At 43.6% G+C, this 19,604-nt stretch overlaps 1 protein-coding gene across 2 annotated transcripts in view; it reads right to left on the minus strand.

Annotated features, from left to right (window-relative positions):
* The window catches only part of slc9a7 (solute carrier family 9 member 7), a 47,840-nt gene extending 30,444 nt beyond the window's left edge, over positions 1–17,396 (minus strand). The window contains exons 1-7 of one of the 2 annotated variants that reach the window (XM_062557054.1): positions 17,013–17,396; positions 7,525–7,727; positions 6,804–6,881; positions 3,451–3,527; positions 3,218–3,330; positions 2,626–2,731; positions 1,272–1,413 (exon numbers count right to left, since the gene is read on the minus strand). In XM_062557054.1, coding sequence (XP_062413038.1) covers positions 1,272–1,413; positions 2,626–2,731; positions 3,218–3,330; positions 3,451–3,527; positions 6,804–6,881; positions 7,525–7,727; positions 17,013–17,295 — 1,002 coding nt within the window. In that variant the 5' untranslated portion in view covers positions 17,296–17,396. The remainder of the gene's footprint in view (positions 1–1,271; positions 1,414–2,625; positions 2,732–3,217; positions 3,331–3,450; positions 3,528–6,803; positions 6,882–7,524; positions 7,728–17,012) is intronic. The other variant, XM_062557055.1, reaches the window with a different exon arrangement.
* Between the last annotated feature and the right edge of the window lie 2,208 nt (positions 17,397–19,604).

A 19,604-nucleotide genomic window follows, 5' to 3' on the forward strand; every position in this document is an offset into this window, starting at 1 on the left:
CCAAACCACAAACAAACACACTCTCTCTCCTGCACCGCAATCACCATAGCTACAGCAGAACTCCTACAGAGGAGGCCTCTATAACACTAACACATAACATGTCTCACAATACACACAATCCTTATGTAAAACATATTTATATACGTGTTCTACACAAATCATTTTGGTGGAGGCAATAGTCAAAGCAAAGAGTCACATAGTTGCTCCAAATCTCATACTCTCCCTGAATGCCATTGAGGCATCGGTTCACTAAAAACATAATTACTATTACGATTGAAATCTCTCGTTGTCCCACAGGTGCTGAACAAATGGTGTTATTTTGCATTTCCTTTTTTCCAATGTACCAGCTATTTCGGTAGAAAAGTATCTATTGAACGGAACTGACTACATGCTCGAAATTCCAAGTGATTTGGTCTCCAACACCGGCAGTGGAAGCTACTAAACTCCAACTGACGGCTCCTCTGCTCTCTTCTGCACCATCCTCTGTTTCGATCAAGCACTTTAAATCTATTTATGTACCTTTTTATGACTTCGTTGTGCACTCAGCACCTGGAAGTCGGAGGATCATGTCAGTGATTTAGTTAGTGGTGTTATTCAAGCTCAAATACTTTGCCACCACATTTATAGAGAAAAAAATGGCAGCCCTTTTAAGCAGTAAGCTGAGAAGATAAGACCAAGAACTTGTCAAATTACGTAACTGAATCTGCCAAGCAATTTTGATTCATTTCGTTCATATCCATAGACAATTTTTCCCATCTGACAGGGAATGCAAGGCCACACAAAAGTCAGTTTGGTGTGTAGCTGTGTACCATACCTATAGACAATAAAGTTGAATATAATCTAATCTTAAGGCTAAGGTGGTCAGATGTAGCTAATGGCTCACTGTCACACTTCCCTCTTTGGTTAAATGTGCTGAAACTGAAACTGCACTGCACACTTCCCTATGACCACACGATGCTACTACCACAGGGAGGGGATTTTCTTTCATATAGGGCATTTCAGGACAGTTTAGAATAGACTAGAATGGACTTCAATTGTCATTGTGCAGTATAATCATACACACCAACAACACTTGCTTGTGCAGATTCTAACATACTCAATATTCACCCACAACAATTAAATAAGTAAATATCATAAAGCTATTCAATATTGCATAGAATCCCTATCTAGATATCCTATCAGTTTCTATTGTTTGTACATTTTAATGCTCAACACTACTAAACCCATCACAAGTGCCTCTGTGTTTTTCCCGTAGCAAACTGAAAGGATATCAGTGCTGTTCCAACGCCAGTGACTGCGCCCATGGCAAAGGAACCACTGAAGATTCCCAGGAAAACGCCCACCGACTTAAAGAAAGCCGCCGCATCAAAGGTGTGTGTGTTGGCTCCACTTGGCTGATATGCCACGATAGATCTGAAACAAAACAAAACAGGATTATTGCATCTGATATCCTCAGACTGTCCACCTTTAGGCTCAAGAACATAAAATAAAAAGGTGTGAATGTTGGCTCCACTAGGCCATAATAGATCTGAAACATAAAAAAATATTATATCTGCTATGATCAAACAGTCCACCTTTAGACTCAATAAAATAAATAGTGTGTGTGTGGGGGGGGGGGGGGGGGGGGTGAAATCAGTTCCTGCCATTCTATTATTGTAAACATTGACAAACACACGGAGTGACATGTTTATGTTTTCTTTGAAACAATAATGTATAATAATACTGTTTTTCTCATTTCCTTGTGCTCATTTCCTTGTGCCATTGTGGTCAAAGTAGTAAATACTTTGTGTGTGGCTATATTACCATGGTAATGACCAATCTGTACATCTGCTTTTTTCAGTTGGTATTTTAGAATTCCGTGGTATTCTGCAACTTTCACATAGGCGTACACCACAGTAAATGATGACTCAAGAGAGAATTATTGTGTCAAGTCAAGTCTTTATAAATCAAGTTCCCCTTTCACGTTCGCCTCTGAAATCTCTTTCCCTGTAAGATATTTAATCATTCAGCATACCATTTTCCAGTTTGTAACAAGCTATTACAGTGAGTGATACTAATATATACTAATGTAGCCTAACAATTTATGTCTGGGGGGGAGGGGGTGTTAGGGGGGACGTCCCCCTCAAAATAATGTGATTACTGCTTTGTCATATTCATTTCCCATAATCCTGGTTTGCATACACTCGTCAGATTATGGCCTTCAAGGATTCCACTCAGCACAGTGGTACAGAAAGAGAATTAGCAGGGTTTGGCCTACAGGGGGCGCCGGAGCTCCATAAGCCGACACAGTGACTGGACAGATAGCCCAGGCGGTCACAGGAACATCCACTCCACTGCTCTCACACCAATGCGTGGAATTTCCCCAGGCTGAGCTGAGAAGCTGAAAGAGCTGAGAGGAAAGCTGTTCCCCAGGCCTGGCACCTAGGAGAGCAGGTCCAGGTGACGTCCAGACACACACACACACACACACACACCACACCCTGACCAGTGGGTTAGGAGGGGACGAGAGGGAGAAGAGGAATACCAGAGAGAGAGAAAAAGAGGGGCAGTGGGAGAGGGAGAAGAAGAAAGAGAGTGGGAAGGGAAGAAAAGAAGAGAGAGAAGGAGTGGGAGAAAGAAACTCACGAGGAGAGGACGATGGCCACGGCATCGTTCATGACGCTCTCTCCAAACAGCAGGGCGTACAGGTCCGCATCGGCGTGCAGCTCGTTAAAGATGGCCAACACCGTGACTGGAAACACACACACACACGAATGAACCAGGACATCTCATGTTAAATCTGTTTGTTTTAGCCTCATAATACAACTAGGCATCATACTGTATGTTACTCCAGAGTATTAGGTTCATAAGGTATGTCACTGAGTGCCGTCAAGATTACTTCATACTGTGCATGTCAGGGAGTGTACTCAAGAGCAGTAGCTTAATGCTGTATAAACCATCAACCACACTCAACAGCAGTAGCTTAATGCTGTATATATCATCAGTCAAGAGTAGTAGCTTCATAGTGTATGTCAAGGGGTGTACTCAAGAGTAGTAGCTTCATACTGTACAGTATATCAAGGGGTGTACTCAAGAACAGTAGCTTACTGCTGTATATATCATCACATGCACTCAAGAGTAGTAGCTTCATGGTGAAGTGTCCTCAAAAGAACTAGCGTCATGCAGCACATGAAGTGTGCTAAAGAGTAGGCTATACCCACAAAGAGGTCAGTAGTACCTGGGTCAGTGGCGGAGATGACGGCTCCAAAGAACAGGCAGTCTGTGTAGTAAAACTTATCAGTCAGCTGACCGATGGCCTGCATCAGCTTCACCACACCGTACATCAGATTCCTGAGGGGTGGAAAAGGTGCTTAGTGAAAGTACTACTGCAATTGACACATACCAGATGTTTATCTCATCGCAAACTGAGAGTAAATGCAAAAGGAAACGGTGTTAATACGCAGAACTCACCCGATGACAAAGCATGAAATTGCTGTTCCTAGGAATGCGTAAGTTATGATGGAGCCCAGGTTTCTGAAGAAATGTCTCTATACAGACAAATGCACACAGGCACAGACATAAAGGCACACACATAGATACAAACATAAACACACACACACACACACACAGTTCACTTTCACTCCTGTCAACTTTATTTCAATAGCCTGTCATAGAGTGATTACAAACCTAAATTATCAGATTAAAGTCATGTTATATTCTGGTGTCTGCGGTCTCTTGCGTGAAAGTCAGGTTAGTTGACCAATATCCAAAACCATAACATAAAGAAGAGAAGAATATTAAATTACACTCAAAGTATTATGTTAAAAGCGTGTTTCCCCATATTTGCAAGATTGGACGTTACGAAAGCCTACACTGTTAATTGACCAAGATGACCAAGTTATTTTGCCATTTCTTGCTATTTTATGACAGAAACAGGGGTCTCCCAAGCCGAGCACAGACCTCCTTCACCACATCACTCTCACAGCTGACTGTATCACGCTGTAACATCCATGACAATCGGGATCAGACACTCCCCTGCCGACCTCCCTTTAGCTCCTCCTTCCATAGAGACTGGCTGCCTAGATACCGTTAGCGTTAGCATCTAAATCAGCCTGCTAGTGCCTGACAAAAAAAGCTGAGTCATGACATCACAGCAAGTAACTGAGCAACGCTCCAACCAGATCCCTCTGGTATGGCCCCGCCACCCATGCTTATTAGAACATGTTGCTCCACTGATCATTAAAGAATCACAATCCTTTTAGAGATCGTGTTGCTCTCTGAAATGCAGATGCTCACTCATACAGAGAGCTCTAAAGATAGCCGCTAACACAGGTGTGGACTTGTATCTTGGGCCTGGTGCTGATTCAGCATATCCATGTGTGTGTGTGTAGAGGGATAATTTAAAGTTGTGGATGGAGTCTGGGAGGGACTGATATGATGCTGAGGGGATGAGGAGTTGGGATTTGGGTGTGGACTGCCCCCAATTACTGTTTGTTTGAGCAGAGTACCTGTGCAGGTGTGATAACAACACACACACACTCCCCTGTCAGACCGAGAGGAGAAGCTCAAGCAACAACAGGGATGCACAGGGATGATGGGTAGTCGGCACTAACCTCTAATCATTCAACCCTAAACGGCACCGAAAAAAAACGAACACAACTCAGCTAAAAGTAGCCACAGGGTTTAGGGATGGCGACTATTTTTGTGTACAGCTTGGTCTATTACCTAAGCTATAGAAGGGGACATGGCAGGGAATGTTAGCCTGGCTATCACCAGACCGAGTGATAAAAACATTAGATTGAACATTAGTCTGAGGACTGTATTTTCCACTGCAAAAGAGGCGTGATCAATGATGGGCATATTTCAAATGACCCTGTACGCAATTGGATAGTCCTTCAACCAATCAATCAACGCGCCACGTGGATAAGCCATGAGTGATTGGTCCCCACAGATTTTTAACAGAAGTAGGATCGAAAAATGTGGAGGTTTCCAGCTGCAGGGCGAAATCAGATCAGACCAGCAGATTGGTCTGGATTTGCCCAGTCTAAGGAAACGTCAGACCCTCAGAAAGCCAGGTGCCTGATGCCAAGATCTGCCATGGGGTCAAACCTCTGACAGAAGGAGCAGGCTACAGACGGTCAACGACGGACACTAAATCTGGAAGAGCCTGAGGGCTTGACATGCTACATTCAGAGTTGATCTGACATCACAGACAGCGCAAGCTGATGCCAAGCAGCTAAAAGTAGTCTTTTGTCTGCCCGTGTCAGCTGTACGTCTGCTTTTGTGTCTCGCTCGCTCATTTCGAGAGTGTTGCATTCGGCTCGACATACATCTGGTGGATGTAGGCTAACAGCTGCCTCTTGTGTCAAAGGGGGGAACGCAGCTGAGGAAGAAGGAAAACATCTGAGGAGAATTACAGCTCAGCTACATCCACCCCCCACTTCCCTTACTGGAACACAGTCAGCGAGGCAGGCTTGGGGAGAGAACGAGAGAGAGAGAGAGAGAGAGAGACAGTGGATGTTCAGCAGAAAGGGAAAGATTTCGCTCTTCTTGTTCTGGACGCACTGGACGGTTTCATAAGAGGACCCTCTGCTCTGTCAGCAACTTGCGCAACTCTCACGGAAATCTCTGGAATGCACAATCACTGCGCTTATACAACCCAAAGAGGTTACACAGCACCGCTTATTTAAATATATACCTAAACACAGATTGACTAGAAAAGACACTCAGGTGTTGAAAAACAGTGCTGGCCCTGCCGATTTTGTGGTCTTCCACTGCGATAGAGGCTGAAATATAACAACTAAGCAGGTTTCACTCCTCAGTGCTTTTCTGCTGACCAAAGGAGAGCTCTTCCTCAAATGAAATGGATCAGTGGCGTTGCATGCATTGCACAGCCTTCCCTCGTGCAATCACACTAGGTCATCACTGCTGGCTGGCTGGATTTGTAGCGAGACATTGCATTATGCTCCCTACCACACAACATACTGTATATACTCTCTCTCCCTCCTTCTTTCCTTCTCTCCCTCTCTTAGACGTTTACTCTCCTGCATCTGCCACCTGGTGACATAACCAGCTTTCCCGAGTGCCCTATTATTATATCATAAAGGAGCTTGGCCAATGCTGTAAGCCACTGGATAAGAGGTCATGAGAAGGAAATAATACCATTCATTCATTGGCTGATCCCCTTCTGAATAAAGATGCAAAATCCATACATTACAACAAGCTCACGGTGTTCACTGGGAGATCATTCACATAGCATTTGCTTTGGTTAACATTCTTTCATGTCAAACCAAAACTTGAAATCTGTCCATAATACAGTCTTTGATTAGTCATCAAATCACACATGACATGACACAACCAACAACACTATAAAGTTCAATCCAGTGGAGCTATACTCACTTTATTACACAGAAGAAAAGGTTAGTGTGCCATGGTAACAGTGCACAGGAAGTGAAAGACATCTGATGATGACTTCCTCTGGAGACTCTGTTGGCACGCAGCCCGCTCAACAACTGGTCAGTGTGCTGCCGTATGCAGCATGTGCCACCACTGAGAGGCTTCCTAAATGAGCAGCTTGGCCTTCTAATATGAAACTCGATCATACAGGCTACATTCTGTATCACTGACATGAATGGATTAACATTGTCAGCATCAATTACTCGTTGCATAAGTAAGGTCATTAAGAAGTAATAGGGATATCATTCACTTCTGAAGAATATAATAAGGCTGTCATCTTAAGCAGTAGAGGAAATCAAATCGCATGAATCGAGAAACAAAAATTTGTCGAGCAACCATAAAAACTTATTCCAAGGATGTATACATACCTTCTTGAGGCTATATCCAGCATGGAAAATGATTGGAGGCAGCAGAATGTTGAAGAATACTTCCGGATCAAAGGTTACCTGCAACAGCAAGTATTCATGTCAGGCTTGTGTTAACTAGCGTAGTAAAAACATTACATAAAGATTAAAAGGGTACAGAGTCAAAAGTGACACAACATGACTATTTATCGTTATTAAGGGATGTTGACCTTGCAATGCATTTGTTTCCATCACAAAAAAGTTGAATTTCCATAGAATATTGCAAAGAAGCAAACAGAAACATACACGCACAGTCCATAAAAGCTATGAAATATGTCAACTCTGGGCTAAATACATTAGACATACAAGAGACGACCCTTTGGCTTTCATTGGCTTTACTCTCTCTTTAGGTTTACTACTTACTCCGGGTTAACTTAGCAAGGGTGGTCACTAAACCACACATTAGCAATACCCGCCTTGGAATCATTTGACCGTCAAGAACAAAATAAAACCTTAACCACCCCCCCACATCATTGCCCATGCCATGCATAGCAAGGCCGACTCTCCTTACGATGGAGGCGGCTGAAACCCTGCAGTGTCCCCACTGGCAACATCAGATGATGAAACTCATCTGAACACACAGACACAGACACACACACACAGACACACAGACAGACAGACACACAGAGACACAGAGACACAGAGACACACACGCACGCACACACACACACACACACACACACACCTTGCGCAGCATGTCGTTCTGCTCGACATTGTGGATGTCGTGCGAGTTGATCTCGCCCTTGAGCGTGTACTCAAAGAACTTGCCGCTGACGTTCAGCAGCAGCGTGGAGACGGGCCCCTCCTTCAGCATGCAGCTAGGGGGCGTCTTGTGGTGGTAGCTGGTGGAGGGGATGCCATAGCGCAGGATCACCCCAACCAACAGGCCTACGACACAAGACAGGGAGAGAGAGAGAGAAAGAGAGAGAGATTTGAATTATACGTTATTACAATGTGCAAAGAACAACCACACAACCTTTTTCTTTCTTTTTTTTAAGTATATTTTTTGGCCTTTTTGCCTATGATAGGACAGTGAAGATGTAGACAGGAAGTAAGTGGGAGAAATAGATGGGGTGGCATGACCACAGGTCGGAATCGGACCTGGGTCCCTGTGGGCACTCGGACCCATATATGGCACGAGCGCTGTAGCCTGTTGCGCCACAGTGCCCCCAACCACACAATCTTTAATTAATCAATATGTGTAAAATAGAGAGAGAGAAAGGAACAACAACAGAATAACGAAGAGGTATAAACAGAGTGGAGGAGAGAGAAACAGATACAGAGACAGAACGATAGAGGAGAGAAGTAGAGTCAGAGTGAGGGAGAGACAGAATGAGAGAAAGGAAAGAGAGCGAGAGAGAAATGTAGGTGACAGGGCAGGATAGACAGATGTAGAGAGAGAGAGAAAGAAAAAGGGAGAGAGCATAATTAGGCTACTTAATGGAAGCAGTTATGAATATGATCCCTCAACACAACATGTCGACTGGACTCCTCGAGAACATATTAATGCAGCTGCACAAACACACCAGGCACCATCTCCCACCCACACACACCCCGAGTGCTTTCCAGTAAGGACTGCAAGTAACGAGGCAGTGGTGGCAGGGTGTAGCCCATGGAGCAGGCTAACGCTAATATTAATGGCCTTCAGAAGTCACACTCTTTCTGGTAACCGAGGGAGATGCGGCCACCTAATTCTGAGAACCCCACCATAACACACAAACACACACACACACACACACACACAGACACCACAGAATGGACCTTAGCGATCTGCACCAGAGAGGAGCAGTTCATTTCAGACCAAGGGGTTTTCTAGGCCACCGCCACCACCACCCCATTGAACCGTTCCTGTAATATAAGAACAGTTCTAATTCTTAAAGCAACACTAAAGCACTTTTCCTCTGTATGCTATTTGTTTATCCAGCCAATAAGGATGTCCACAGACAATATAAAGTATGTTGCATGATTTTATGAACGTATGATGTATTGTGACATCGAAGCAAGTCAAATTTGTAGATTCTTATGTCTCATTTCATCGAACTACAGGTACGCTACCCGATCTGGTAAAGTAAAGTTACATAGTGGGATTGGTTGAAATGTAGACAAAGTGTAGTGGTGGATGGTGGAGGCAGTAGGAGAGAAGAACTGTATAGTAAGTGCATATTGTTGGGTTGTTGTATGTGTTAGGAGAGGAGATTGTCTTGACAGAGTTGGGTCCTTAGGGGATTCTTAGGGTTTGGGCCTTCAAGAGGCTCTTTTGACCTGCAGTCTAAGTATGGTGGTGGTCTGGTGGTGGTCCAGGTATGAATGTGGTCTAGGTATGGTGGTAGCTCATGCTTAAATGCCTGGACCACCATCCTCATTTCGGCCATGTTTGGACATGTAGTCTGATGTTTCACACAATGCATATAATCAATGTATGGTTGTCCACTGCTAGCTTGATCTGGCCACAGCCACAGAAGACAAGGAATGGCTGCACTTCGCTAAAACAAGCATCAACAACAAACATTAAAATAGCCCCACATCATCACATACCCTTCACCTTGCCTAGCGATGGGCATGGTTTATCTCAGTTAGCCTAATAGCATGGTTTGCATTGAGAGATAATCTTATGGTAAGTAATGGTGTATGTGATGGTGTGGGGCTATTTTAATTCAAAGGGCCAAGGGAACTTCATCAGGATGCAGAGTATTCTAAATCCATGTAATAACTGGCCTTTAAAAACAAAAAAATCTGCCTGCCTCTATGGGATTTTCACATAGGGGTATATGTATGGCCCCTGCATTCTAAGGATGAAAATGTATTCACGACACATTATTCATTGACAAAGAAAATTGGTGTCCTTAAAGGTTGGATTTTTTTTTAATTAAGGCATTAAGATCCATTTCTAAAAGATTATTTTTAAATTCTTCTTTTTAGTTAACTTTGGCATGTACTGTATGTACAGTGTATGCAAACTTATAAGCACAACAACTGCATATCCTGTAAGTATTCTGCTTTATTGTGAAAGCAGAGGAGCATCATCATCATAGCACACATTAGCTTTGTTTACAATGTGAACAGCTGACACTTGCCTCACACACATTAAGTGGCTGTCCAGTTACACACCAAATTAATCTTTAATGAGCGACAGCATTAGAACACCCTCTTGCAATTCCCAAAGGTATAAAGGGACCACACCTGTTAAGAATAGTCTCTTACTGCCCCTCTGCTGATGAGAACTGGCAAACACCATCTAAGATTACATCAGGGTAGGAGAGACAGACTCACACTGAGCTCAGACCTTTCAACTAACCGCAAGATTTACGAACTCCATAAAGGCAAATCACAACGAAAGAGCAGAGACAGAGAGAGACAGAGAGAGAGAGAGAGAGACGTGCACCATTTGTTATTTCAGAAATGTTGGAGTGGGGGGGGGGGGGGGGGGGGGGGTCGACCCTGTTAGTGAGGCTGACTGTACCCAAAACTTTGACATTTTATACTGCAACTGAAGAACGCAGATGACTCTCAAGAAGGAGCCGCCGTCACCTGAACATATCGGCTTTCGTGGAGATACAGCCAGAAGTGATGAGAGCCATGGCAGCTATTTCTCTGACAGCCACACACTGAGTCTCTGGGAGGATGGCTCATACCACAGTATAAATAACACAGCTTATTGTACACTGTGCACTACTCATTTAAATGGTACAACCAACAAAAACGAGTAAAAACAATAATAACTTCTAGTGTGATTTATCACTTATCGATTATTTGGGAGTGTTTGTTCAATATAATCTATTAACATATGCCTCTACCAAAGGCATGATGACTTCATCAGGAGAAGGTAAGCAAATGTTGATCTGATAAGGTAGCCTACTGTGTTCGTACAAACTGTCATAGTGTTCACGAACTGGCTTGATCAGCCACCAACGTGTCTGAAAAGGAGAGGAAACTGTGGCAGGAGAGAGAGAGAGAGAGAGAGAGAGAGAGAGAGAGAGAGAGAGAGAGAGAGAGAGAGAGAGAGAGAGAGAGAGAGAGATTGTGTGACAGCCCATAAATCCCCCACGCTACAGTGGGCACCGGAGCACAGACGTGGCACAGCTGCCAGCTCTGCACTCACCCACCGTTAAACAGAGGTGACTGCAGATACACCCCTGCACACACACACACACACACACACAGTTTCATTACAAGCTGGAAATGAAGATAGTGAAGCTGTGCTGCATCCCCCCGTCCACAACAATACTTAAATCAGCATTTGTGGGCCATTCGTAATTGGGTTAGCCATAGCACCCTAGCCCAAACACTCCAGTCCAAACCACCGCGTCCCTGACCTCACAAACCTTTTTTTTCTTTTTTTTAATCCCAAAAAAACGTGCATGAGCCACAGACAAACACAAAGTGCTGTGTTCCACGGACCAGACAATTAATGAAGTATTCCGGAATAACAATGCAAGTATTTGACTTTTCCTCTAATGCAACCTTCTTCATTTCTACCTATTGCTTAAGTCTAGCTAACAGAGGCGGTTGAATAGAGCAAACACACCCCATAACATAACACACACAAAAGTTTCTATTCAAATCTACACCGGCCACCTCTCTCTGTCTACAAAGGTCATCTTTATGATAAGTCCCTCCTTGGGTAATTCACCTACGAAATGATGATGAATTATCTTTCATTCAAAACAACCGTGTGCTGTTGCAGCTCTGGTGTTGGGAAAGTAGTCGTCCCGTCTGACCCTACAACTCATATGCTTCTCTGTATTAATGTGCAACATGATAAGTCAGGTGTTTTTGGTCTTCATTGATAATGCCAAGTCTCAACAGAGTAACACCTTCTCTTCTCTGTCATGGCAATTGGAAGGGCAGGGCCTGTGCTGTAAACTTGTGCAGCAATTGTTTTAGGAGTTATTTTTGAAGCACTCAACTTCGGTAACTTTAGTAATAAGGTTGGTTTTATATAACCAGGTTTCAGTTCCTTTTTACAAATTCAAATGTTCACAAAATAGCTACACCTATCCCATGGTTCCCCATCTGTAATGCAGGTAACTGGATACACACACCGCCTGGACTGGCCATCATATCGGCTCATCAATCACCAACGAGCAGCTCTGCGATGGGAAGTACAAAAACGTCCATCTCTTTCTCACAGGACATGGGCAGAGACCAACTAGCCGGCAAGAATGGGAAGTACCTGCTAGTCCCTACAGTTACCTGACACACAGACTCTGCTCTTAAGCGAGATGCGCGGGGGGAGCGGTTTGGTTGCAAAGTACAAGCAAAGCCTTACCACTTCTCTTTCTATGGGGATTTCTGCTTCACCACGTACTACTACCAGCAGAGCACTTCTGTATCACACAAGAAACATAAAAATGAGAAAACTGAGAAGGAACTCTAAGGACGGGTGTCCTACAAATACCCAGTCAACATCATCATCACCATCATCAACACAAAGTCACTGATAACATCCAGAAACATTTGGAAATGTTACGGTAAAGTATAAGCCCAGAATATTATGGCAAGAGTATTGTGACCTGGGATAACCTGGGGATAGGATAACCATAGCTGTAAGTGCAGTAGTGCTAAATAATTCTAAAACCAGGATATTTTGAATGCCTACTGAAAAAGAAATTGTGAAATCGTCTGAATACAAGCGACCCATTAATACACAAGTGTGCATAATGCTGGAAGTAACCTGTTGTTTTTAGACAACAGATCAAGACAAGTTGTAATCTCAAAAAGGCATGATCAGCTACTACATGTCCCCAAAGGCCTTATAACTTTTTGCCACACCTTTTGCTAACTTTAGTGCCCCTACATACTTTTCAGGAATATCAGCAGTACTGAAACAGATTCAGGTCATTTGGTCGACCATTCCGCCATTCTAGAGCTGGAACTGTAATGCCTTTGTACAGTGCTGATTCAGGCACACACAGTGAAATATTTCTCACACATATCAACCCCAAATAACTATCCCACCCCCTCACACATACACATACACACACACGCACACACACACACACACACCAACACACACACACACACACCCCTGCACTACACAGAGTCAGTCAGTCAGATCTCCGTCACAGCCATTTCCCAGCAGCACTCTGGACGCTGAGCAGAGCCCAGAGGAAGCGAGCATGTGCTATGCATCTCAAAGAGATAAGACCAGAGAGGAGTGCACAGGGAGGGAGAGAGAGAGAGAGAGAGAGAAGGGAGAAAGAGATTGGGGGTGTGCAAGAGAGAGAGGTATAGGAGGAGAGACAGATAGAGGGGAAAAAGAGTAAGTGAGAGAGGCAGAGTGTGCTTGAGAGGGGGGTGAAAAAATGTGTAAATGTTAAATGGCAGTGACTGGCAGTCACAAAGTGGCTTCTGTGTTCACAGCAAGACGATAAAAGAAAGAGCATTACAAAGGTAAAGATTAGGTCACTACAAAATCCACATGCCGGGGGTTTTTGCAATGTACTCCACCATTCATCACACACTGCTTTACAATGGACAAAGCAAATGAAGTCCTTCTAAATTAACCAAAACAATGGCGTATTAAACTTGACCAGTATCTGCAACTCTACAAAGCCAACTGGGACACAATTTAGGGTTTGTGATGAACTGCTATAGCAAACATACCTCCTATCATTGGAATAGTTTATGACTGAAAGGACACTTTGTCAAAAACCCGTAACTCCATTTACAAGAGGATCTACTAGAGCAAACAATGTACTGGTCTTTTTTGCACGAATGTGTCTGCACTCCGCAGTAACATACTGACTGAAGTGTGCTGTTAGCATTCTAGACCAGAAGACTGCTGCACCCAAAGTGAGAACCTCCACATGTAGGTCACAGGGTCCACAAGCATGCTTCTGTTTTGGGCTGGCAAACTGCACACAGCTGAATGCACAAAGCTCCCCCAACCACAGACTACAAGCTCCAGACCGCTAAATTCGGGAATGGCTCATCGAGAGACGCACACAACTACCGCCGTCGTCACACTTGTCCTCGGGGCGGGTGAGCAACAACATATGTCATACACAAATGCCGTTTGAGTGTCTTGACCGAATTGTGCACTTCGGTGTGAAACACACACAGTCATAACACTCTCGGCTCTCAAAAGAAAAGATTTGGGCATTGATCCAAGCTCACAATAAAAACCTACCAAATAAACAGAACAAGAACAGAATGTTGCAACAAAAAAAAAGGGGGGGGGGGGCGCAATAAAAAACCTGCATTCAAAGTCAGCATCTACGGGCACAATCATTAGTTAATGAGCTGCAGAGGAGCACAACGGGCCTTACCAGATAAGCTGCAGAGTATTGTGTACACATGCATAGAAATGATAACATATCAGCCAGGCCAGTCCAATTCAGGCAATTGGCAGGGCGAAAAACAACCCAATCAAAGCATGACTCGTAGGACACCACAACTCAAGCAGGCTATGGAGATTATATGACAGAAATGGGCCCGCCATATCTTAGACGTGTCTGTGAATACAATGTGCAAACTGAGCCGTAAATGTGTACTGCAGGTAAGTGAATAGCTGTCCAGATTTAAAGATGCTTCAGCCGCTAAAAGTTCAAATGTATTTGAGGTCTGGCTGACTGACAAGTCTTCATCAACCATTAAATGGAAATTTGAGAGGACAGTGAGGAAGATGAGGGGTCAAGAAGCTAAACATGCATATTTGCAGTAAGTGCTTCTTCTAAGCTGATAGACAGTGAAGGCTACTCACATGATTGACATGGGCAATTTCTTTAGCTGCCATTGCCAAGTGCATGATTCCCTCTGAACATTCTGCTTGATATGTCTAACCCACTCCACAGAACAGAATGTTAACCGTTAAGTGTTTGCCTAAGGCACTACATAAAGAAGGACCAACATGCCTCTCTATCACAACCTTTTCAGTAGAGCTGGATAGCACTGGTCATGTGCATTCTATGCAGACCGAGTATCTGTTAGTGCTGAAGTCCCAACACAAGACAACACAAGGCCACTTAGTCCATGTTATGGTAAACACTTCAATACAATGTGATTATTATGTGACATGGTCTAAATTATCATTTTGTGGCCAAATTATCCTTCATCCAAATCAATAGCCTCCATACAAAATAAACAAAAAACAAACCCGTAAACAGTGTTCTGAACCTTGTTTGTGCTGGGACAAGGACTATTTGTAATGATGACATTGCTGAAATACCAATGACCACACACAATTCCAGTAAACACAAACATTAGGCAGAACAATGTATCCACAATTTTCTGTGAGTCTGCAAAAAAGGCCACCTGGATTTTGACCTTTGGGTCGCTCCATTTGACCTGAGGTCAGGTGAGTCACCCTCTAAATTCAAACACCTGAGGGAGGCTCCGCTCATCAGCAGTGCACTGTGCACAGGAACAAGAGACTTGCTGACCTCCCAGGACTCATCCAAGATACTCTGTGTTAATAATCTGCAAAGGGAAAAAACTTCAAAGAAACGGAAACAGCTGGACAGCAGTTTTCTTTAAGGGCTGAAAAACAAGGGCTCACTTCACATGCTGAATCGCACACAGCCTGTGAGAGAGGTAAGGATCTCCCTTTCACAACATCTCTACACATCACAGCCGGTGGTGGAGAACGAGATTGTGCCGTGTTTGGTTTCTACAAATCTGAGAAACAATCTTCAGACAGTAACACTTTACAACTCTTACACGTGTTTCTGGAGACAATTTTGTAAGCGTGAATGTTATTTCTTCCCCAGACGAAATATGTTCTATTCCTGTTTCAGCAAAGCCCATCCAAAACTATAATAAAATGACAGAACTGTGATGACGAGGCACTGTCGTGGCATCACAGTGAGCATGTGATTTCCCCCTGATCCACATGGCATGGCTCACTGGTAAAGTAACCGTCACAGAGACATGACACACTGATAAAGCAACAGTCACAGTCCTGACCTACAACTGACAACTGCTCTCCATCACAGGGCTCAGATGTTGCCTGCCGCCACAGACCACCACACACAGAGCACTGCCTTTTTTTATAACCTGCGGCAACACATAAACAGGAATGGTGGCTCAAGAGCGGCCATCTCAAGTGACATACGAATACCCAGTCAACATCATCACCATCAACATAAAGTCACTAATAACATCCAGAAACATTTGGAAGTGTTACGGTAAAGTATGTGCCCAGAATATTATGGCAAGATTATTGTGACCTAGGGTAACCTGGGGATAGGACAACCATAGCTGTGAGTAGCATACAGTGCTGAATTCTAAAACCAGGATATTTTGAATGCCTATACAGAAAAAAATGTTTTGAAATCTACTGAATAAAAACGAGCCATTAATACACAAGTGTGTATAATGCAGGAAATAGCCTGTTATTTTTAGACACAACAAAGGGTTTTTTGTCTTATGCAAGCTAAGAGTCTGCCCAACACATAGAGTTATAGTAATCCATGGTTCTCGACCTTATCAACAGCTAGACTACACAACATCACTGTCTTATATTAGCAGGGCTGAGCCACCAAGTAGGCTAGGCTGCTGGAGTACAAAGGCTCACCTGACACAGAATGGAAGTCAGGTGACCCAAAAACACCTACGGGCCTATATCCGTGTGTTTACCAATGATTAATACGTAGGGCGACGGACTAGCCAGTTTGGACACAGTCCTGAATGAGGTTGACTGGCCATAGTTGACTAACTGCTGTTGAACAGGGCTAGTGAGCTCGTGGCATCTATCCAAATGACAAAATCTGACTTGCATCGAGCTGGTCATTGGAACTAGCATCACGTAGATCCAAGCAAAATGGTCACCACTTTATGCTTCTCTGAGATGGATCAAACACCCGCTGAGGAAATACAATGGTTAAAATGATGCGCTACTCTTACAAAACTGTTACATTGTAGCCACTGCTGGTAGCCTACATTCCAGAAATGAAGCGGTCCCGAAGGCTACCACACGGAGTAGTCGAGCATCGTGCGTGTGGAGATTCCTTAGAGCTGTATATGAGTATGAAATATAGATAGGCCTAAACAGAGTCATCATAATGCTTTGACGATGTTAGACGATTAGCCTCATTTGTGTCTGAGATGTATGGTGGAAATAACCCTCAACACAATTATATTTAGCTTTGCAGCTAACAGGCTAGACAGGCTCATTCATAGGAGAGCTTAAGGTTTCGATAATGTGCTTGCACTAGCTAGCTAATATCTCACCGTATATCATTGCCAGGCCAGTTTCGTGAAGAAAACGGACTCTTCTATGTTTGAAAAGCCAGATGGTTAAAATAGTTAATGTCAGCAATAAAATGAATGTCAATAAATTCACGCTGTCCTGCCGATGACTTTCCTCAGCCTCTTTCTCGGTGGCAAGTTCTTCTATTCCACTGTCCTCTGCATTCATTTTGGAAACATGGTTTAAGAGAAAAAGGCATAAAAGAAAAATATTTTTTTCCTTTAGAAATAATTTCCACGGCTTTGGTATGGTGACGACGTCCATGGTGCAGGATGCTCCCTTTGGATGCCTGCTCCGTGGTACTACTGCGTAAGGTAACGACAAGGAAAACAATTAGGCACAGTGAAACCCTCGCCTGCAGTTCAGCCTTTTAAAGACACATCGCGCCGTTATGTGGACATCAACTGCAGCCTGAAATTGTAGTGCCCCCCCGGAGAAGGGACCAAACGACTACGGCTGACATAGCCTACTGGTAGTAGGATTTCCTGTATTGTTAATGCAGCCATACCTACCTACTTAGTCAGGTTAGTTGCGCAATCTGAAGCAGACCTCGCATCGGGTCCAGTAAAAACATGCATTGAATAAATGGCATAGCCTAAATTAACACATCTAGGGGTTAGGTAAATCACTGAGTATAATTTCACCTTTTATGGAAATGTTAATCATGTATCAAGTTTTCATAACTGTAGGGCCTATGTTAGAAGATTATCTACTTTTAAGGTATGGGCCTAAGTGAATGAAGGGTATTTTGTTCACTGTTGCAACCTCAGTGATGATGATTTTAAACTGATGTCTGCTTTCCAACCACCTCAGCCAACTAGTCTTTCTTTTCAATTTATACAAGAAATCACAGCGCATTCTGCTGTAGGCTATCTTTACAGTTGAGTGAAAACGTTATGACGAAATTAAACCAAATTGTAGGAACCTAGATTAATAATTGAAGGGGGAAACACTGGTTAATTTGAAGGGGAAAACATAACACTGCACTGTGAAATGCTTCTCACCCTGAAAAACAGGAAAGTGAGATTTCCTTTTTCATTTTCTGGTTTGACTCTGGTTTCCGAAGTGCATGCTAAACTGATGAGTGGTCAGATTTTAGTTAAAGACATTTCTGCTGCTCTTTCCTTGATCACCGCAAGCAGATCAGAACCGACAAGAGCCACATTTATGCAGCCAATGCCATAGGCCCACAAACACAACACAACCATAAGAATTTGTCATTTTGCCCTGATGAAGACCTACTGAAGATCGAAACATGTTGCCATTTTCAATGATCATTCAAGGTTAAGCCCATGAATTAAAGCTTTTTAAACTTTTTTGGAAGAGTGCCTTGGTCAATTAATCTATTTACAACCACAAGAATGCAGGATGCAGCTGTAGGTTGGCTTGCCAGGCTAGCTGTAAGTATGCCATGTAAGTATGACATGAAAATGGTAGGTTGAAAGATTTTCCAATACAAATTCATTAATTTTTTTGTTAAAGCTTATTATCTGATGATCTTCTCTTTCTGAGGACTGACATAATCCATTATTTTCACGATCAACAACAGTTTATATTTACACAATTCATTTGGCTGACGCGTTTATCCAAACTGACGTACAGCAATAAAATAGCAATTAATATTATTAGTAATCATAACACATTATTTTGATATAGCGCCTTTCAAGAAACTCAAGGTCACTTTACAAAAAGGGGGTCGGTAGTAAGTGTGTGTGTGTGTGTGTGTGTGCGCGCACACAGGAGCATTGTAACATTTAAGCTACAGAGCCACAACTATATGGAGCTAACAATAGAATAACATTTAAGCTACAGTGAAGAGGAGACCATTTCTGTTACTAGCCTACTGCATCTGTACTGCAATACTAGTACTAGCGGATAGGAGTGCCTACATATTAAGCATTAGTATAAGTCTCTATATTCATCAAATTCCTGTTCCCCAACCGATTGCCTCAGTTAAAGGGAACAGTCTTGTGTGGGTGAGGTATGGGCTTCTTTTTGAACAGGTGAGGGGATCGATTCAGACAGGCCCACTTTCTCATCCAGCCGACCCATGACAGGTGAAGGAGGCTGGATAGGCGTCTCATTTCTATAATCACTGCAGAGCCACAGCCAGTCAGTTATCGGAGTCATGTCACATGCAGAAGTTTTCAGACGATACTGCAATTGTGGGATGTATCAGGGATGGGCAGGAGGAGGAATACAGGAGCCTGGTGGAGGACTTTGTGCAATGGTGCAGACTCAACCACCTACAACTCAACACGACCAAGACCAAGGAGATGGTGGTAGATTTCAGGAGGTCTAAGCCTGCTCTGCTGCCAGTCACCATTGAGGAGGTCAATGTGGAGGTGGTGAACACATACAAGTACCTGGGCGTACATCTGGACGATAAACTGGACTGGTCAGTCAACACTGAAGCAATATACAAGAAAGGGCAGAGCAGGCTGTACTTCCTGAGGAGGCTGCGCTCCTTCAATGTCTGCAGCAAGCTCCTCTGGATGTTTTACCAGTCTGTTGTTGCCAGCGTCCTCTTCTATGCTGTGGCATGCTGGGGAGGAAGCACTAAGAAGAGGGAT

The sequence above is a fragment of the Sardina pilchardus genome, chromosome 15 (genome assembly GCF_963854185.1).
Source record: "Sardina pilchardus chromosome 15, fSarPil1.1, whole genome shotgun sequence".
Lineage (NCBI taxonomy): Eukaryota > Metazoa > Chordata > Actinopteri > Clupeiformes > Clupeidae > Sardina > Sardina pilchardus.